Source organism: Sceloporus occidentalis, unplaced genomic scaffold (assembly GCF_023333645.1).
Source record: "Sceloporus occidentalis isolate IW3139 unplaced genomic scaffold, rSceOcc1.0.p SCAF_1, whole genome shotgun sequence".
NCBI classification, from domain to species: domain Eukaryota; kingdom Metazoa; phylum Chordata; class Lepidosauria; order Squamata; family Phrynosomatidae; genus Sceloporus; species Sceloporus occidentalis.
In genome coordinates this window covers 132,413,472-132,435,571 of record NW_028316981.1, presented here as the reverse complement: position 1 = coordinate 132,435,571, position 22,100 = coordinate 132,413,472, and the positions used below count along the sequence as shown (strand labels likewise).

The following is a 22,100-nucleotide window of genomic DNA, read 5'->3' as shown; positions in this document are numbered from 1 at the left end:
AAAAGCTTAGTTTGTATTTTGTAAGTCCTGCTAGATAGATTAGATTTAGCTTGGCAGTTCAAGGCTAAGAAGAGACTGAAGAAGGAAAATGGACCAGGGAAGTTGACTTTCCTTATAGCAGTCTGCTCAATCAGTTCTCATACCTATTTGGATGGGAGAAGGGTCACACCTACATACATCAGTTTCTTTTGTTCACTTCTGCGCTGTAAGGAATGTGGATGGGGGGGGGGAGGTAATCTGGGTATAATTCATTGATTGACTTTCCCACTAGCTGTGAGGGGATGCTTCCTTTGCTGTGGATCACCTATTGCATTATTTACTACCAATAAAGCTTGTCTTAGAGCTGTGATGTACAGTATGTCAATTTTTCATGACACCTGAAGTATTGGGAAGGCCTGAAACGGCAGCCAATTCCATTTTAGGACAAAAGAGGATTGTTATCAGAGTTGCCCTGTGCTTGGAATCACCACTCAATTACTGGGAAATTTCCACCCATGGCCCTTGTGGTCTCTTCCAACTCTTATGATTTGGTGTTTGGTGTCAAGAGGGATATGGTGTGTCTCCAGCATCAAAATAAGCATCAGGCCAGAGCTAAAGCCTAGACTTGGTGTTTTGGTGCTGGGTTGTACAGATGCTCAGAATGTCTACCTGTGCGCTCACAGATAAAGGATGAGTGCTTGGTCCTATCATCCCTAAGCATCTACCGCCATGGCTTGCCAAAATTTGTGGAACGTATTGCCTAGGATTTTATATACAAAATTTAAAAGGTGGACATTGTATTAAAAGTTTATACTGTAGTTTGGCTTCCTATACTGTTTCTTTTATTCCAATGAAACTATGTTCATTGCTTTAACTTGATTAAAATTCAGTTAGTCTAAAACTAGATTTGTTTTAAGGACCAAATCCAGCCTGCAGATCATCGGTTGCCAGTCCCTGATTTAATGAGGTATATTGAGAGCATGGTAAATTCACACAACTGGAAGCTTTCCTAGAATGCTATATTTTTAAAATATCTAGGGCAGAGAACCATACTTAAGGGGAAGGCAAGTTCTTCACTAGCCCTCTATGGACTGGATGATCCCAGTGCACTCAGCTGATGTCATTGGGTCCAAGGCTGCTGCACTGGATGGACCATCTCCAACCATCACTTTGGCCAGGTAGCTGTTTTTTGTTTCCTCCATTCCCCTTGCAGGAAAAGGAGGCAAAGAGCAAAGTACTCCCAGGTCACTGCTTGTAAATACCAACTGAATCCTGAGATTACGGCTCAACCAACACCAGTACACTTTGGCCCAGAGTGGATGGTCTGTGCAGGGCTTGGGAAGGTGTTGGGCTTGAAGCAAAAGCCTCTGTGGGCTGGGCTGTGTTTGTTCACAGGCCAAACATTCCTCCTCCCTCAATCCATGGAGAATGATGACACATAAACAAATCTAATCCTGTGTGTGAGCAAATCAAATCCAGGGTTACCCGAGGGTGCAGCAACTGGGTAAAAGCAAGTGATTGCATTTATCTCTTTAGCTGGTTGCTGCTAAGTTACTTCAGGTTTTTAAAAAGTAAATTTTTTGCCAAAAGCTAGGGGAAATGGTAACTGGAATGGCAGAAACTGCTCGTTCTTTGCCATAGATGTCGAAGGTGGTGCAAATGTTTATGGTTGTCAAAAGGCATGGCTTGGTTTCAAGATCACATTTCAGAGACAGAATGTTTTACTGCAGTGCAGGCTGTGTTCTTGCCCTGCACAGCTGTCTCACTTTCTGAACTTCTCCATCAGTGCTGGGTTGAAAAGCACAGAACTGAGCCAATGCTGCTAAGATACAAGATTGTGCTTAATCATATAATCATAGAATTGGAAGAGACCACAAGGGCCATCCAGTCCAACCCCTGTCTGTCCTGTTTTTGTTTTCCCTACAGGACTTTGCAGCAGCTTTTCAAGCAAGGTGCCTTTCAAGTGTATGAGTTAACTGTTACGTTTTTCAGAGAGGAGCCTTGCTGTTTTATTCAAATTTAAAAAAATGCAGGAGTTTGCCCCCTCCCCATTTCTCCTATAGGTATTCTTGTGTTAAAGGTTGCTTGGCAAGGCTTGTGTAAAGGTGCTTCCTTTTATTCAGCAGCCACCTTCCCTCACCTGGGCTGCTGCCACACTGCAGAAATAATGGAGTTTGACACTGCTTTAACTGTCATGGCAAATGTGAAGAAAAATCCAGATTGAATGAAGGAAAATAAGATGAATTGCTGTGGGATATCTTACTTTGGTTAGCACTGCATGTTAAAAATAAAATGTTGCATCATTAACTGCTAAATTTTTGCACCTTTAATAAATCATGTGTTAACTTTCCACATTCCTATTTGATTATTTTGTATAATTTATTCCACCTTTGTATAATTTATTCTGCTAAAGCAATGATCCTCAAAGTGAGAGATATGCCACTTTGTGCGGTGGAGTTTACAACTCTTCACCCGCCTCCACGGGATCACTTCCTTAGCTGCATGTTTCACTGATGCAGTTGGGAACAGTTGGGAAACAGTTATGAGGCATGGGCGCAGCACATTGTTTCTTTGGCTCAGAGTGGCACCATTTTGGGACAGACTGTTTCACTGGAGCAAGGAGTTAGAGCACATGGCAGTGGGGAGAAGTGGTGGCAAAAAGGAACTTTCGAATTTGGGACCCTGCTTAAGCTTTGTGAGCTTTGCTGGGACTTGGCTGGCAGATTGGAGCTGTTTTGGTGCTCTTGTTTTCTTTCATTGGACAGGCTGAGTGAAGAGGTAAAAGAAGAAGTAATGTTTGTGTATGTGTGTGGCAGGGGAACACTTAAAGCTGCATGGGGAAGACATTTCCATGGTGAAGGAGAGAGGAGTATCTAGGGTCAATTCTTTGAAAGAGTCTTTCGCCTTGGAGTAGCTCCTGCAGTTAAAATCTCTGCCTTTCCCCATTTGAAGTTTCCAGTCCAGGGCATGTGGCCTCTGTAAACCAACATTGGCTGCACCCATCTCTGCCCAAACAAAGAAGGACTGAGAGTCCTTCTTTGTCAGGGAGACACTTCTCTCTTTGCACCTGGTTGTCTTGGGAGCAGGAATGAGCAGCTGGCTGAGCAGCCACCAAGAGGCGTCTTGCCTGCACTGGCCTGTGCTGGGAGTGGTGGCGGCATGGCTAAGAGTGTCCTTGGTTGCTGTTTAGCCAGTGCTTGGCTGCCGCTCCCAGGGTGAACAGATGCAAAGGGAGCAGCAATCACGATTGGTTGTTTTGGATTTGCAGTTAGAACAGTAGACTCAATACAGTCCGCCCTCCCTCCTTATATGCGAGGAATCCCCCGCGTATGGGGAAATGAGCGTATGCTCAAGCCCCATAGGAAATAATGAGGCACGTGCTTGCGGTGGTATGCGGGGTGCATGGCGCATGGCGTGGGTGCGCACCTCATTCTAATCAGGCCTGTCATCCGCATAAGCTCAAAGCCATGGAAGGCAAGCCCGAGGGCCGACTGTATAAAGAAATACACATGGAGGGGGCAGTAGGGTCATTGCCTAAGACTAAAGGGAGCAGTAGCCAGAAAAGGTCTGGGGACGCTGTGCTGAAGGATTATGTACCTTGCTCCTGGAAGGGTTATGTACCTTGCTGTGAATCCTGGTTAGCAACTCTCCCTGCACTTGATAACCTTGCTTTCCTGTATAAACTAAGTGATCTAGAATTATACCAAATACTGAAATCTATGAAAAAGTGTGCCTTGTTGGCATCTCAGGACTGTGGCTTTTTCTAGCTCTTCACAATGATATTGATGGCATTAGGTTTCCCACTTGAGGATGTTATACATATTGTAGTCTTCAGTGACACATTATTGAGGATATCATATTTCTTTTGCATCTTTGGTGGTTTTTTTTACTTGAGTGGCTGACAAAAATTAAAAAAGAATAGTGTGTAATATATTTGGAAATAAATGGATCTACTTGTTTGGGCAGGAACTGTGCCAAGGGGACAGTGTATATAGCTAACATAGGCCTGCCTTTCCTATAGAAATAAAGATGTGTCTTGTTATTCAGAGATCCATTATTCTCATGGACTGACTGGGTTCTACCCCTACGTTGAGTATCTGAAATCCTGACTCAGTCTCTGGCATTTGTAAAACTACAGTAGTCAGGTAGAGAGTGTGATTGGAATTTAACCTGTAGGTCAAACAACAGAAGTAGGAAGACACAACTTTCCAGGTAGACTTAGGGCCAAAACAGACAGCCCTTTGAGTGCCTGATCAGGGCTGCAGCAACCACATGCCATGGCCCCGATCTGGCTATTTGCCAGCTCAAAAAGAGGCAGCAAAATGCCACTTTTTTTGAGCCAGCAAAAGGGCGCCCTTTCTGCTGCCACCCCAGCTTTGTGGTGTTCCTGCGGCATGCAGCATATAGATACTGCCTGCCATTTGGTCATCTAAATGCCACCCCCCCACACCACCCCCAAGGCAGTGCTTACTTACTGTTCTGGCCCTTAGTTAATCCCAGTCATGCTGAGGTATGAGTTGCTGAGGTTCTGTCACTTTTCTGTACACCTTCTAAACAGGACAGTTACAGTATGGGTCAGACTTGCACCTAGGCCTATAGTGCTACCATTTTGTGAAAGAGGATTTCTTATGCTTTTCAGCATAAGTCATTATTGCATGTTCTGTTAAGAGATTATCTGGCCAAGGACCTGGTTAGAGATTAAAAATAGCAAGACAAATGGTCATCAGTGACAGCTAGCTCCATCACATGCCTTCTGGCTGGCATTTGAGCCTGCTGTCTTTGCAGTACCTGATGAAAGCTAGCTTTTTTGCTTAAAGGCTGAACTTGGCAGTTCTAGATGTGTCAAGAAGACATATCAAATGCCAAAGCATTAATCATGCTCTGATCTACATAAAATTCTGTTCTGCCCATGGAATTAGTCTTTTCAATATTTAGACTGATGAGTCCTAGTCAGTGGTGGACTGGATGAGTTGCCAAAAGGTAAATATATGTGGATTCATCTCCTGCTTTTTTTTATGCTTAGATCTGTTGTGATCTTAAATTCTCTACAGTTATTCTTGTTAGAAAATGGTGGTGTCTTTCAAAGTATGGAAGAAAAAGAATAACTGCTATCCTTTTTGTTTCCACAGATAGTGTAATTAAAGTACACTAACTAAAGTTCATACTTTTTCTGGAAGAGGACCTCTCACAAAGTGGTACTTCTGATCTCCTGGGTATGCTCTGTGCACCGAGTAATCATGGACCCCAAGGAGAAGTGTCAGGTAGATTTTCTGATCACTTCTTACTTCTTGCATTTCTTTGAGAATGCATCTATTGTAGTCATGGACAGAGTTGAGGCTTACTACTGCTTTTCAGCTCCTTTCACACTCTCAGCTACAGTAATCAATACCGAACATGTCAATCATTACGGTAATTATTATATCTAGATTGGAGGAAGTAATATGCTAGAAAAGTACGATGCCTGACAATGGTGCGTTACAGACGGGCCTAAGAGGCGCCGTCCTCGCGCCGCGATTACACGCGAGGGGTGGCGCTTCTGGATGCGCCTTGCCCCTCGCGTGTAACCGATACGTCAAGATAGCAACGCCCTATACAGATGGGCGCCGCCATCTTGATGTAGCGGACGCTCTGCGTCCGCACGTCCAAACCCAGAAGAGACGTCGCGAGTGCGTGCTTTGGCACTTGCGACGTCTCTTACGGGTTGCCGGAAGGAGCGCGATTTTCGCACTCCTTTTTTGCAGCGCAGAGGAGTCGCGCGGTTTGGCTACTGCGGCTCCTCCACGCTGCAACCAGCAGCGGCCTGAGACCACCCCTTTTGGGCGGTCTGTAACGGGCCAATGACAGCATTACTTTGTGACTCAGGAACAGCTCACAGGTCAGCTAATACTGTAGTCTTTCTACACATGGATTTGCATGACAGCATTTATGTAGAATGTAGATAGCCATCACGTGGCCTTCAGTGTGTTTTGAACTCAACTCTGATCAACCTAAGAGAGTATAGCAAACATTACTGTTGCTACCACCACAGCAGCTGTGTGTGTGTGTGTGTGTGTGTGTGTGTGTGTGGTGGCAGCAAAGGCATCATCATCATTGTTGTTGCTGTTGCACAAGACCAGATAGGGACATATGAATGGGAGTGAGTATAAATCCAAGGACATTTGTGCTGTATGTAGGAATTTGACAGCGCTGCTGCATTGAGCCCAATTAATTACTCCAAAAGATAGTGAGAATTTTGTTGCTAGAAATAGATTCTACAAATAGCAATAGCAGCTACATTTCTATACTGCTTCATACTGAACTAAGCAGTCTCTAAGCAGTTTACAAAGTGTAAACTAATTGCCCCCAACAAACATTTTACCAACCTACGAAAGGATAAAAGGCTGAGTCAATCTTGGAGCCCCTGGCTGGAATAAACTCACAACCTTATGGCTGTGAGTGAGTGGCTGCAGTACTGGCATTTAACCACTATACCACCAGGGCTTCCTGAAGTTAGGTGAAGATATTTGTCTGAGAGTACATTTGGGAATTAAGCTTTACTCATGATGCTGTCTCCATAGTTTCTTGGCCTGTAAAATCTTTCCAGAAAGAATTATTTATTTGGAATGCTGGTAGGAAGGATAGGATTATGGCACTCTCTGCTTGGCTTTTCCATTCTGTTTGCAGTATTACTGTGCAACAGTCATACAACTTATTAAGGCACTTTATCTGTTCTTTGTGGCTTGTGTGAACTATAGAGGAGCACATTTCTATGTCTGGTTTTGCAGGTGATAGGTAGGAAGAAGTTAGAAGTGTTAGATATACTTTGTCATTGCTCTCTTGAAAGAGATGGCTTATCTGTGATTAACTTATCTGCAATCCATTCTTGGTTAAAGAGGGAATAAAACTGCCAGGTTCTCTTAGTGTCCCATGGCATTTTTTATTTTTTATTTTAAATGAGATATTGACTGAGATCCTGGATTGGGAGACTTAACACACATGTGCAATTACAATAGCCTCCTATCCAACCCCCCAGATGCCCCCTCCCCATGGCCATTTCCTGGTTGGTGGAGAGTAAGGGGAGCAACTGAAAAGCATTCCACTGTTTTCCTATACCTTGATGCCCAGCAATTGTATCATGCTCAGGGGCCTCCAAACAGCCCCTTTGAGATCTTGGAGAATGCCTGTCACAGTTCATCCAGCTGCAGTGACATAATTCACATAGAATGTCCAGCTGCAAGAACATAGGATGCTTCTTTGCCTCTCCTCTTGCTTATCGCCAGACAGGAAAGTGCCATGTTTGGTGGGAGGGGGTACAGCAGAGAAAAGGTGTGGTTTTAGGGAAGGATTTTGGTTGTTGTATGGTTGGTACAGAATTCTGACCTCCACAAAGATGCTAGAAGTGAGTTCCGATAGTGTAATTTAGACTGTAATTTAGTTAATTTACAACCTGATGTCAACTGTTATTTGGTTGTGTGATGATGGAAGGCATTTGCTGGGGCAACAGGAAAATGAAGGGCTGAGGTGGGCAGGAAGAGAATGAAAGAGGATGTGGCTACAGCAGTCAACGGATTTCTGTCCCCATTCTTCAGAAAAGTCTCCCTCTTTGCACAACATTCCGTGTGTCATCTGCTGTTGAGCTTGGCAGGGTGAGAACAGCAATAAGAGTGCAAAAAGTCAGTGGCACTTACACTCTGTTGCAGATGATGAGGAGCTCTGAGATGCAGGATTACCAAGCAGAGGGATCCCTATACTGCCCTTTACTCCTCATGGCGACTGGACTGGACTGACACACTTAACATTAACAGATTACACATCAGGAGGGGCAAGTGTGTGGCATCCAGATGCTGTTGGACTGCAGCCTCTATCAGCCTAGTCAACAGTTAGGGGTGATTCTGGGACCAGCAGTCTGACAACATCTGTAGGGTCACATATTTCCCACAGCTGCTCTATAGCTCTTACTTTAAAGTTATCTTAACATTCTTTCTTTTCAGATTGTAGATGCAAATGATACTCATAAAAGCCACATCTTAAACAGCCTTTCCTAAGCTAGCACATTACAGTTCCCATCATCTCAATGTTAGACATGTTGGTTTGGGAAGATGAAAGTTGTAGTCTAATACATCTGGAAGTACTACACATCAATTTTGGAGAAGATTGATCTAAGATAAAAGCCTGCTTGCCACAGAACAATAGAGTTTGCCTTGGGCTATTTTGCTGTTTGTACAGGCTCAGAATCTGCACTAGACTCAGTATCTGCTGAGTAGAGTGTGACTGCATATATGCATTAGCCACAGCTGTGTGGCGTTTTACTTTGAGGTTTTGAGGGATGGAAAAAATACAGTAGTACAGTATCTTTGTCTGGGCAGTTGACACATTTTGCCATTGAATTGTGGAGTTCTTCTGCCCTAATAATCTAAGAGGAGTAGAGGCGACATTCCAATACAGATAACCAAGCTGGCTAATAATGGCTGAGTGACCTACTTTGGTATTGATCAGTCTGAGACATATGGAAATTACTACTTATAGGAATGTTTTCATGACCTCAGACAGTGGTGTGTTTCTTTCTGAACTACTGAAATGTAAAAACACTTTATGTCATTGCTCAGTATGGTGCAAGTCTTTATGAAGACAGAAGTGCATTTCTATTACTTGGGTCAGTAGTAACCATATCTATGAAACAGTACTCTCAACCAGAGTGATTGCCTCATACTATACACAGAAATTGTGTTTTCCACAATTGCAGAATAGCAATTGTGAATGGTAAATTTATGTCATTAGTATAGTATAGATGTCTGAAAGTCAAAGGAGCTGTTTGAGTAATCAAGTATATAATAGTCATTGGTTTATATGATCAGTTACTTTTGCCATAATTTGCACTATGTTGTAGAGTGAGCCATGTTTTCCCTTTCCTGGCCATACTGCTCGCCATTATTTCAATGCATAAGGCCTTGTATATATTTTGGACAGGGCAGCTTTGCAACCATTTTCTGTCACAAACCTCATACTTGCCACCCTGCAGCTATTATGTGTTAACTTCAGGCAGGCTCCTCTCTAGGGGTTGGTAGTTCAAGAGACCTCCTGTTCTGCACCTGCTATGTCATTGCAGAACTTGCTATTTTGAAAGATATGGGATTTGCTGTCTAGTTTCTGCCATCCATACACATCTGTTGCCAATCTTGGCTGAGAATAATTGTTCTCAAATGTGGCATAGCTTTGCACCCAGTCCTGGCTAAGAACCAGACACAAAAGAATAAGAGAGCAAATATCCTAAGAGGTCAGCCAGAAATCTTTGAAATTCACTTTAACAGTAGGGTAATTTAAGTTTCCCAAGGCTTCAGGCTTTAGTAAGGAAACAAAAACATTTAAATATCAAAAAGATCAAAGTCAGGCCTGTTAGGATCTAGCTTTAAATCAGCAGAGTAGCAGAAATGTGCCTTTGTCTAACCATGGCCCATTACATACAGGTGTAAAGTACGCGCTCTGCGCGTACTAGGGTTAGAAAGGGGCGTTACTTCCTGATGCTCCTAACCCTAATACGCGTAGAGCACGTAGAAAATGGCGGCACCCTATACACATGGGCGCCGCCATGACTACGTCATGACTTTGCCGCCTCCAAATGGGGTGGTGCGGAAGTGATGTAGTCGGGCCACACGAGGGCGCCTGGGGCGCCCTTTCCACGACCCTGGAAGGAGCTCTGTTTCGGAGCTCCTTCCACAATTTGCATCGCTGGTGCAGCCTCTACACGGCTGCGCCAGCGATGCAAATGAGAAAGGGGCTGAGCGGCTCCTTTCTCCGCATCCCTGCTGCCATCGGGTGTCTTGGGGCATGAAGCCCCAAGGACACTCCTTTCCAGCGCCTTTTGCCGCTTCCCCACGGCCTGGAAAGCGGCGGATCAGGGCCTCAGAGGCTGCCGCTGTGGCAGCTGAGGCCCCGATCCGGCAGGGAAAGGGCCAGTTACAGGCTGCCCCAAACGGGCGGTCTGTAACACGCCTATGCTTCCCTAAGAACTGAGAGTGGCTCAAAAAACAACACAAGTGGCTTGTAGTTCAAGCAAAAGTTTACTAATGGGTTTAATCTATATTTACACAAAAGGGTATATCCTAATCCAGCTAGTTAATAGTTTAGGGTGAGATGAAATATTTATCTAACCATCTTTCCAAAGAAAGTTGAGAGAGGAAGAAGATGGAGGACCAACAGTTCAGTTGAAAATCTTTGAAAGATTCTTAGTCTCAAAAGGGGGGGGGGGTGTGTGACCTAAATCACACAGTTTATAGAATCATAGAATCGTAGAGTTGGAAGAGACGACAAGGGCCATCCAGTCCAACCCCCTGCCATGCAGGAAATCCAAATCAAAGCATCCCCAACAGATGGCCATCTAGCCTCTGCTTAAAGACCTCCAAGGAAGGAGACTCCACTACACTCAGAGGAAGTGTGTGCCACTGTCGAACAGCCCTTACTGTCAGGAAGTTCCTCCTAATGTTGAGGTGGAATCTCTTTTCCTGTAGCTTGCATCCATTGTTCCGGGTCCTGTTCTCTGGAGCAGCAGAAAACAAGCTTGCTCCCTCCTCAATATGACATCCCTTCAGATATTTAAACAGGGCTATCATATTGCCTCTTAACCTTCTTTTCTCCAGGCTTTTAAACATCCCCAGCTCCCTAAGTCATTCCTTATAGGACATATTTTCCAGACCCTTCACCATTTTAGTTGCCCTCCTTTGGACACTCTCCAGTTCCTGAATGTCCTTTTTGAATTGTGGTGCTCAGAACTGGACACAATATTCCAATGGGGCCTGGCCAAAGCATAATATAGTGGCGCTATTGCTTCTCTTGGTCTAGACAATATACATTTATTGATGCAGCATAAAATTGCATTGTCCTTTTTAGCTGCCGCATCACACTGTTGACTCATATTCAATTTGTGGTCTACTTGGACTCCTAGATCCCTTTCACATGTAATCTCAGCCAGGTGTCCCCCATCCTATATCTCTGCATTTCATTTTTTCAGCCTAAGTGCAGTACCTTACATTTCTCCATGTTGAATTTCATGTTGTTTGCTTTGACCCAGCTTTCTAGTCTATTCAAGTTATTTTGAATTTTGATCCTGTCTTCTGGAGTATTAGCTATTCCTCCTAATTTGGTGTCATCTGCAAATTTGATGATTATGTCCCCAATTCTGTCATCCTAGTCATTGATAAAGATGTTGAATAGCACTGGGCCCATGACAGAGCCCTGTGGGACCCCACTGGTCACTTCTCTCCAGGATGAAAAGGAACCATTGTTGAGCACCCTTTGGGTTTGGCCGGTCAACCAATTACAAATCCATGTAACAGTTGCCTTGTCTAGCCCACATTTTACAAGCTTGTTTGTAAGAATGTCATGGGAAACCTTGTCAAAGGCCTTACTGAAATCAAGATGTGATATATCCACAGCATTCCCTTCATCTACCAAGCTGGTAATTTTATCAAAGAAAGAGATCAGATTTGTCTGGCATGACTTGTTTCTCTGAAACCCATGTTGACTTTTTGTGATTATGGAATTGCCATCTAGATGTTCACAGACTCTCTGTTTAATGGTCTGCTCTAGAATGTTTCCTGGTATAACTGGACAATAATTGTTGGATCCTCTTTTTTCCCTTTTTGAAGATGGGCACAATGTTTGCCCTCCTCCAGTCTGCTGGTTAGTTTGAAGGAGAGAGAGAGAGAGAGTTTGCGTGCAGGAAATCCCTATCTATCTAAGGAGGGGGAAAGGGAATGCAAAAATCTTCCAACATAGTCTAGTTATCTGTTATTTTAAAATCTTTTGTTTTTTCGCCTTCCCTATAGCATACTTAGTAGTCAGTCTGAAGGGGGCAGAAAAGGTGCTCTCTTTTGGATGTGCACCCCAGGTGTAACAAGAATTGTCAAATTGTGATTCCTCAGGCTTTTTTTTAGAAGCTCCAAAACCTGCTTCTTTTATGTTTGCAATTTCAGAGGCAATGTGTGGCCATGGTGGGCCCTGGGGGAAGAACATTGTCCTGGATTCCTGGAACTTGGCTACCACCATGTAAAACTTTGGGCCCGAACAGACATGCCAAAATAAAGCTGCTTTGGACCACTTGGGAAGTGTGCTGTTTAAATGAAGTATGCGTCCTAAGAGGCTGTAAGCTGCACGAAAGCCATGCTCCAATCGTAAAAACTGGAGCATAGTTTGGTATAGCTTTGGGCTTCTTAAGATGCATGTATCATTTAAACAGCATACCTCCAAAGTGGCCCGAAGAAGCTTTATTTTGGCCTGTCTACTCAGGCCTTTTGCTAGCAAGTTCTGTTTTGGTGTTCTTCCTCCTGTCTCTCTTAATTCTGGTTCTGTGATTTTTTTTAAGTGATGCAGTGGGATTTCATTTCTTGTTTAAAATCTTATCTTCATGTTCACGTAGGTATTTTCTCAGGGCTTTTCAAGCTGTCTTTGCTTTAAGCCCAGACATTTAGGAGATCTGATGAAACTCCCTTAATTCATTGTTCAGGGTAATGATATTTTCTATGTGATCAGTCAGTATTGGGCTGGAAGGAGAGACATGGAAACTCCCATGTGTTGCAACATTGGAGTTCACTATGTCCCATGGACACCTATTGTCTGCATCTGTGACACTCAGCACAATAAAAAGGGCAGCTCTTTGCTTCCTCATAAGGAGGGATGGAGCTCATTTTTTTTCTATTCTATACGTGTTTCTGTTTCACAATTTTCAGATTTTGTTTCCATAATGTATCTTGTTACAAGCTCTTCATGTAAAGGTTTTTTTTTAATGCATAAAACAAGCTTAGCATTTGGTGTATCAGTATTTATACAATATACTTTATTTATGTGCTGTATAGTACTTCTACAAACCTTGTACTATAAATAATGTTATGTTTATATATACAAAATTTGGTTGCATGCTCTCTTTCCACAACCCAGCTTGGTGTCCACTTTGCCTTTATTTCTCCCTGCTACTGCCCCTTTTTGGCATCATCCTTAACTTTCTTGACTAACTTTCTTACATTTTCCACTTTCTCCTCCATCTCACTTGAGAATCTGGAGCCTGTTTCCTCTACAGGAGTGGTTCTCAACCTGTGGATCACGACCCCTTTGGGGGTCGAACAACTCTTTCACAGGGGCTGCCTAAGACCATCAGAAAATACATATTTCTGATGGTCTTAGGAACCGAGACACCACACATTACACACCAATTTTATGGTTGGGGATCACCACAACATGAGGAACTGCTTTAAAGGATTTTAGCATTAGGAAGGTTGAGAACCACTGCTCTACAGTTTTAATGAAGAATTTCCCATCTAATCCAAGTGCTGGATATAAACTTTGCATGTCTACGTGGACTTAGATTCCAGAAATAGATAGAGGTATTGTTGATAGACTGTGTGTGCACTTAGATTCCACAAATAAATAGATGTTTTGTTGGTATACTGTGTGTACATATACTCTGTATGTATTTCTTGTTGTTATTGTTAACCACACTCAAGTCGACTTGACTCATGGCGACCCTGTGGATGAGTCATCTCCAAGACTCCCTGTCCTCTACTGCTCTGCATTGTTGCTGTAAACCCATACCTGTGACCTCTTTAATAGTCCATCTATCTAGCTAGCATACAGCCTTCCTATCTTTCTGTTTCCCTTCACCTTTCTTAACATTGTTTTTTCCAATGAGTCATGCCTCCTCATGATGTGGCCAAAGTATGACCGTGTCAGTTTAATAATCTTGGTTTCCAGAGAGATTTCCAGCTTAATTTGTTTTAGGGCCCATTTCTCATGTTCTCTCTAGGAATCTCTAGTTCCTCCAGTGCGACTCTGTCAGAACATCTACCAGAAGTCATGCTGGAGGATCTAAATATTCATAAAGAAAACAGTTCTCTAGGCATTTGCAGGTCCTCCAGTATAATTCTGTGGTCAACTTCTGACAGATATTGTCCATAGAGTTGTGCTGGAGGACTTAAAAATTCTTAGAGAGTTGTTATCTCACATTTAAAAAGTAGCGTTTTTGTTATTTTCTGTTTTTCTACTTTCATGGGGGACCTGTGTCCCTAACTCCAGCTAATATGAAGGGTCCACTGTGTGTGTGTGTGTTTTATAAAGTTTAGCTCCAGATATCAGAAAATAGCATTTTAGGATTCAAATGTGATTTGCAACCTTGCAAGACATTCTGATATGTCAATTGTTCTGTATGTTGCAGAGCCAGAACATTTGAAAGACAATTAGGGTGGTGTTTTGATTTTTTTGTGTGTGTGACAATATATGAAAATATATGAAATGAATCCAGACACGTGCAGGGACACACGGCCATGAACAAATGGAAAGCAACACAGGTCTATGCCATTTTTTGAAATTCATTTTTTTTCAATGTGTTACTGTAAGTGTGAACAGAAGTAGAAATGAATGACTTAAATTCTTCAGGCATCTCTTCCCCATCCTTTTATATCTATATTTAAAGAATGGGTTTTACCGCCCCCTGCTCCATCCCATGTGCGATTGCTGGCACATGAGGTTGCCTCTCTGATTTTCTTCTTTTGGACTGCATCTCTCAGATGCACACGTAGGCCTCATTCACACTGGTGGCATTGCTCTGGAACGAACTGGTCAAATTCGGGGGGCTCCCTCCTGAATCTCTCCGGAAGCAAGTGCTGACTACCAATCAGGGGCATTTTAACACGAATGCCCTCTTGGAGAATTCGGGTTTAAGGTGAAGGTGCCTGGCTGTCAATCAAAGTTAGTTTCGCGATGGTCATAGGTGACGTTTCCAGCACTGATAGGGGCATCAGAAGTGTGCTTTCCACCCCTCCCTTTTTTTAAAAGGACCAGGCACCACTTGTCAAATTTAAAAACCTCTGGGGTGTGTGTGTGTTGTGGGCATTTGGGTCAGTGTTGTAGATTATGATCTGCCCTTGGCCCCATTTTCAACCCCAAAATGAAAGCTAGTGCCATATCTGTAGCCTGTATCCTACTCCCTTAGCACCCCAGAATGCCTCATACACAGGTAACAACAACAACAACAACAACAACAATAAAATTAATTCCTCACCTCGGAATGCCAGAAAAGGAAGCATTTTTTTTTTTTTTGGCTTTCCCTAGGCTACCCCTGAATTCCTTAGAGACAGTAGCAAAAGCTGTATCAATTTGCCAATTTGCCAAATTGGAAAGAGAAGCATTACATTCGATTTCTAACATTCATTCGCTTTGCAGCAGTCATTCCAAAGGAAAAAATAGGCTACCCCTGAAGACAGTAGCAACAGCTGTATCAAATTGCCAAGTTGCAACATTACATTCGAATTCTAATGGACCATTCATTCTCATTGCCATTCATTCTCATTGCAGCAGTCATTCCAAATATGCACATTTTTTGCCAAAAATAATTAAAAATAAAATCCAAAGGAAAAAGGTCTCTGCTGGATAGCAGAGGCTTCCCTTGCTGTAGTGCCCTGACTTGCCCTGAATTGACCCTTGCTCCTGCTCACGATCTACCTATGTATCTCTATATATCTATATATCTTTACCTACAAACATGCACATTTTTCACCAAAAATAATTTAAAAAATCAAAATCAAAGGGAAATGGTCCCTGATGGATAGCAGAAGCTTGGCCTCTTCTGCCCCCCCCCCCCCGACCTGCCCTGAATTGACACCATCAGTCACCCCCTTTTTGCCTCCTGTCATCCTTTGCATCCAGCGATTCCCTTTTTTTTGGCTCTTTCCTCCTCCTCCTCCCCCCTCCCTTCTGATGAGGGGAGGGAATGCTCTGACCTCTGTCCGCCCCCTGACCCTAATCCCTCCCTGAATTTGCCCCAAACATGATTGAGGGCAAGTTCATATTTCGCTGAACCCGGGTCTTTTGAGAAAAGACGGATTTTACCCCGATTCTGGATACCCCGGGGTAAGGGGCATTTCCTTGTACAAGCCTCGACATGGATTGTGACAGAATCGGGCCCAATATGAACTTCACATGGAAGAATCGATTTCAAAACCGATGTAAAAGGTAATGTGAATGGCCCCGTAGGCAACTACCCTTCATCAAGTGGGATGCTTTTGTATGGCTGAACAATTATCCTGCAACTAGTATTTAAACAAACAAACAAACAAACAAACAATTATCCTGCAACTGCTATTTGCTAGGAGAGAGGATAATAACTCATATTGTAATGCAATGTATCCTTTTATTGCGGGAAAAAAGGGTTTTTTTTCATGAAGGGAAAGGGGCCAGTGCATCTAGGAGGCCAGTCTGTTAAGGTGACTGATGAAGAGAGTCTGAAGGACTTTCCTTAGGATTTCAGAAATAAGGATGCCATGCTTTGTGAAGCAGGGATTTTTCTGAGAACATCCTATGACTCCACAGTCTGAACTGCCAGCAGCATTGCTATCAAATCCCCACCTGCTGAAATAAGTATTGAGTGTATATAGGAGCTGTGTGTGTATGAAAGTTTTCTAGTCCTGGCTCCTGGAGTGCTGTTTCCCCTTTTCCTGGTGGTGTCCCAGTTACAGTGAATAGCTGTGTTTCAGCTGCCCAATTATTTTCTAGGAATTGTGTTTGGGCAAAGGGGGATGGTGTGGTTTGTGTGTGTGAGAGTGTATATGTGGTGAATCTGTGTGGTGCAAGACACTTTGTTCCTTTGTGCAGTTAAGGAGTGTGTTGTCTAGGAAACATAATGCCCTGGAGAAAGATGCTGCCTCTCTCTCTTTCTCTCTTTTATTTTATTTCCTTTCTTTTTCCTCCTCTCCCCTCCTTGCTGTGTTCTTTCTTAAACAGCACAGCAAACACTCTTCTTCTTTTCTTGAACTTTGCTCTTAGATGTTTTATGTGCAAGTGGTTTGATTTCTCAAATCAACCAAGCTTTTGTTGGCCATTCAACAGAGCTGGATGGGAATGATGGGAATTGTAGTCTGACTGCATCAGAAGGCCTCCAGTTAGGAAGGGCTGTGTTAACCAGGGATTTCAGAAACTAGTCCAGGGATTTCCCCCTCCCCCCCATTCAAAACATGTACTTGACCTACTCAGTTAGTACACATTTGTTTGCTCTGTGTTCTTGTTTGATCTTTCCAATAAATACATATGAACATTTAAACCAAAAAAGGGCATAACTACCTGAAGGGCACCAGATCCTGTCTAATTTTGGAAGCTAAGTAGGGTCAGTCTTGGTTAGTACTTGAATGGGAGACTCCCAACAAATATTTGAAGTGGCAGGCTATATTTCAAAGGAAAGACCTGGCAAAATAATCTCTGAGTATTCCTTGCCTAAGAAAACCCTATGAAATGAGCTTTAACCAATATGGACTGTCTTTAGCATTATTGCATATGCTGCTCCAGTTTTGCAGGTTTTAATATTATCTTTAAGCATATAAAGATACAGAAGGATTCCAGAAGGGCAGAAATATAGTCTCCTGGATAATGTCGCCCCTCCCCCAGGAAGAGATGTGTGTTTGGAAATGACAGCATTCCCCAGTACAAAGCTGATGGATCACAAGGTGCTGGAGCAGATGGGCAAGAAAAAGCAGTTCAATCCTGCTTTTTCTAAAGGCGGGTTGAAGTCCCACTGTTCCCATGGCCTGCTCCCACGGCTGGCCAACACCTATGGGCAAACCACATGTGCAGCGTGAAGCCACACTGCTGGGTAATTATTTGTTGCCTCCTCACCATGCATGCGAACCATTGCACAAATACATCGCCTTCTACCTCCAATTACCTCCCATGTCCCACCCAGATGCCATTCCATTGGATTGACCACACAGATGCATGTGTGATGCTTTGTTGGTACAGGGCATTGGTGTGCAAGTCATACATTGGCAAAGCACAATCTTGGAGGTCCCGCATATATGTCCCCTTCACCCCACACCCACCTGTTGGACTGTCTGGTTTGTGTCCATTGTATAATTATATCCATTGGAGTTGCTGCACTTTCATTTTGTTGTTGTTGTTTTGCCTCAGTCCTGCATGATGCTGGGCTGTTTATATGCAGGCACAAAGATGAGCATTTTCTGAGCTATGCTGGAGTATCACAGCTTCTTTTTGCTCTGATTTTTAGTCCCAGAGCACTGCTTCATTCTGGTTTCCACCCACTTTCCAAGGTGTGTGTCATATAAATGCCCTGCATTTAAAGTGGCTAGAAGCTGCTTTATTTTGCTGGTCTGTTTCAGTTGAAGGATTCATTAAATTCATCTAGACAAAAGCTTTTTCAAACAAAGATTTACAATATTATTGAAGGACCTTCGATGGCCTATGCTGAACAGGGATGCATCCCCCCCTTTGTTGGTGTTTTATTACGTTCAATTGAATACAAATATTTTGCATCATAAAGATTTGAAGTACAATCTCCATTAAGAAGTATTTTAAAGTGAAACTGAGAGCTAAAAGAAACTGATAACTCAGTGCTCAAAAATTGATGATCAAACTAAGTAGCAATTTGGACTGGAAAGAAGAAATAGAATTGGTGTCTGCAATACTTAAACAATTAAAAGGTCTATATGGAAGCCATCTTTTAGAAAAGGGGAAATAAATACTGCCTCTGACACAGGCATTTAGAGAGTGATTTACAGGGCATCATAAACATGGCTACCAGAAAAATGTCCAGAGTGGGCTAGGTGAAACTGACCCTGCTCTCATTAAAATTCAAGATTTAATACCGGAGGTGTCTAATCATATTTACCCTTGAATAAAGGTGTAACTGAAAGTAATGGGAATTTAAAGAAGAAACTGGACACATTACGATTAGAAATTGCAGGACACGTGCATACTTTTAAAGAGCTTGCTGAAAAACAGTTCAGAGAGATCAAGGTGTCAGTTCAGAATTTTGCACCAATTACACACAAACATGAACAGGAGATTCCTGTTCATTTAAAGGGAATGGACATTTTACAGAAGGATCAGAAAAAGGCACAGGATAGAATTATGATGATGATTTAATATAAAAGGAAAAACAGATCACCATATATACTGTCTATAAGTTTAAAAATTTATACAGTCGGCCCTTCTTATACATGGATTTTTTATACACGGATTCAAGCATACACGGTTTGAAAATGTTCCAAAAAAATATAAATTTACCTTGATTTTCCATTTTTTATAAGGGACACCATTTTGCTATGTCATTATATTTAATGGGACTTGAGCATACACGGATTTTGTTATACACGGGGGATCTTGGAACCAAACCCCAGCGTATAACAAGGGTCCACTGTACCCCCAAATTGACCCCAAAACTCAAGGTCGACTTATTTATGGGTCACTATGGTAATGTGGTAGCAGCTCTTTCAGATTTCCTGATGTGGTGCAGAGAGGAATTTATTTCTCTCTGGAGCCAACCAGAAAGAGTCCTGGGTGACTGATTGATAATGCTATTTGTTTAAGAGTCCCTCTTCCCCCCACGTGTCTGGCTGAAATGAAAGCTGAAACCATGAAGCAAAAAGCACCAGTGAGAATCTCTCTTGTCATACACACACACATACACACACAGAAGGAGACTCCAAGTTTTACCCTTGACCTATCCATGGGTCATGGCAAAATCCATAATTTTGGCCCTAAAACCTGATCTCGACTTATACATAGTTGAGTAAATACGGATAGATTCTGAGCAATTCCAGAAGGCCTGACTGACTTAAATAGTCTTGTAAACTTTGGTGGATTATATAAACAATTGTGATGAAGAATTATATAAGAAGATAGAAGCAATAGATAGTCAAAACTCTGCTTATGTACAAAGGAAAAAACTAAGAGATGTATTAAGTCATTTCACTCATAAAAGCATCAGAGATGAAATACGGAGTGTGCGCTTGAAGAAAAGGCCTAAAATAAATGAGAGTGAAATACAGTGCACCCTTTCTTTACGCGAGAGATCCGTTCCGGCCCCCACCGCGTAAAAGAAAAAACGCGTAAGCTCGTGCCCCATTGGAAGTAATGGGGCTCGTGCCTGCCATGGAGCATCGCGCACCCCATTACTTCTTCTGGGGTGTGCAAGGCTTTTTTCCGGTGCGACTTCCAGCGTATGATGCGGGCCTAGTGTAATTATGTTTAAAGAAATTCCTAAAAGAATTTGTGTAAAATAGAAATCTGAGCCAAGAATTTGTGTCTGCAAACAAGAATAAAATAAATGAAGTGTCGTCTTTTATAAAAATCAAACATCACAGCCTAAATTGAAGCTGGACAAGGCATATGTGTAATTGTGGAAAGCAACTGGAATGGCAAGATAATGCATTTGATGCATATTTATGGCCCCAATAATGAGAACTCAACATATGAACATTGGTTCATTTAAAGGGATCTGAACTAGACCTACAAAATCGGATTTGCATGAATGATTGGAATGGGCTTGTTGATCCTAATAAGGATAAATGTTCCAGTAAAGGTATTAAGGAAGATCAAGGGAGACTACCTCAGACTTTTTTTAAAAAAAATATTATTATTATTATTATTATTATTATTATTATTAACCTTTATTTATATAGCGCTGTAAATTTACACAGCGCTGTACATACAATCTTTTAGTTAGATGGTTCCCTGCCCTCAGGCTTACAATCTAAGAAGACACGACACAAAAGGAGAAGGGAGTGGTGGTGGGGAATGGGATCAGGTCCAACAGTTCTTCTCCACCTCCGAGGCCTGGACCAAGGCAGATGGACTGGAGGAAGGGCTTGGCTTCTTAATGGATGCTTATACAGTGTAATTTGGACTAAAAGACAGTTGAAGATATTTATATCTAAACTCAGTATCGTGAATCCTTTTCTAGAATAGATATGTTCCCTATTTTTTTAAAATTTGCTTAATGGATTAATCCAAATAGTCTAATTAATGTGGGTTCTAAAGGATAAGCCAACTGAAGACTTCTTGAAAGATTAGAAACTGTTTATGGATTTTTTGGGGCAATAAGAAATCTAATAATGTAATAATCTGTGGCTATGGTTATTAGTAATTTTAGTAGGATTGTTTTGTTGGATCTGTAATGATAGAATACTATTTCCCCCCCTTTTTTTGGTTTTTCTTTTATTTACAGTCAGGATGGTGGGGGGCAGAGTCTCAATATGTATTAGTTCTATGTCTTTTCTTTTTCATTCTTTTGTTTCTTTATCTTTGAGTGTATATTGTTTTGATTGTAAATTAGCCTGTTTCAACTAAAAATAAAAATTAACCTCCAAAGAAGAAAAGAAAACCCTTGTGAAATTCATGGCCACAGAATGACTGCCCCCCACATCATGTATCAGCCCACCGCTCTGTCCTCACTGTATTTTTTATTGTGTTTTTAACAGATGTTTTAATTGTAACTTGTTTAATCCTGTTTTAAGGGGGGGAATTTGGGATATAAATTTGTAAATGTGGATTTTAACGTGTTGTAAACTGCTTTGATTGTCCTGTCACAGAAAAGCGGGATATAAATAAAAGTTTTATTTATTTTATTATTTTATTCATGGGGTCACCATAAGTCGACAGATGACTTGAGGGCACATCTTTCGGATCTGCTGCTCAGTAAACTGGCCTATGTCCTTGATTGGGATAGAGAGAGCCATCCATGTGTGCCACCCTCTTTGTTTAAATTGTACACTTCTCTCTCTCACACACACTTGGTTGCCACTGAGAAGAGCACTAGTCATTTCAAATAATTGAAATGCAGGATGAGAGCTCACTTGAAACTGAGGCTATTGTACTTTGGCCACATCATGAGAAGGCATCACTCAAAAAGACATTAATGCTTGGAAAGGTGGAGAGCAGTAGAAAGAGAGGAAGATTGCACACTAGATGGCTAGACTCAATTAGGGAGGTCACAAGCTTGAACCTATAGGACTTAAGCAGAACAGTGGAGGATAGGAGGGCTTGGAGATGTCTCATCCACAAGGTCGCCATGAGTCAAGGCTAACTCGAGGGCAGTTAACAACAGCAACATCCCTACATGCTGAGATATGGGGAAAGGGGTATATTTTTGCCTGTGTGTGGGAGGGAGAAAAGGAGACTGTGTAGGGGAGAAAGTGGTGCTTAAGTTTAAAGGTGAGGGAGATGCTAGCCCTGGACATACCCAGCATCACATTCATCCAAAACCACTGCTGGTGTGAGGAGGGTTGTGGTTGCCTGTGGCATTTGGGGAGCTTAAAAGGGGAAAGTTTGGCAGTGAACCTTCTTGTCTAGAGAGCTGCCTCAGGCTGTCC

At 42.4% G+C, this 22,100-nt stretch overlaps 1 protein-coding gene across 6 annotated transcripts in view; it reads left to right on the top strand.

Moving 5' to 3' along the window:
• Positions 1-22,100, top strand: part of TMEM94 (transmembrane protein 94) — a 106,603-nt gene that overhangs the window by 12,129 nt on the left and 72,374 nt on the right. For 4 of the 6 annotated variants that reach the window (XM_089536412.1, XM_089536379.1, XM_089536369.1 and 1 more), the window contains exon 2: positions 5,109-5,240. The exons of the other annotated variants lie outside the window; for them this stretch is intronic. In XM_089536412.1, the coding sequence (XP_089392538.1) occupies positions 5,217-5,240 (24 nt within the window). In that variant the 5' untranslated portion in view covers positions 5,109-5,216. The remainder of the gene's footprint in view (positions 1-5,108; positions 5,241-22,100) is intronic. 6 annotated transcript variants of the gene reach the window in all.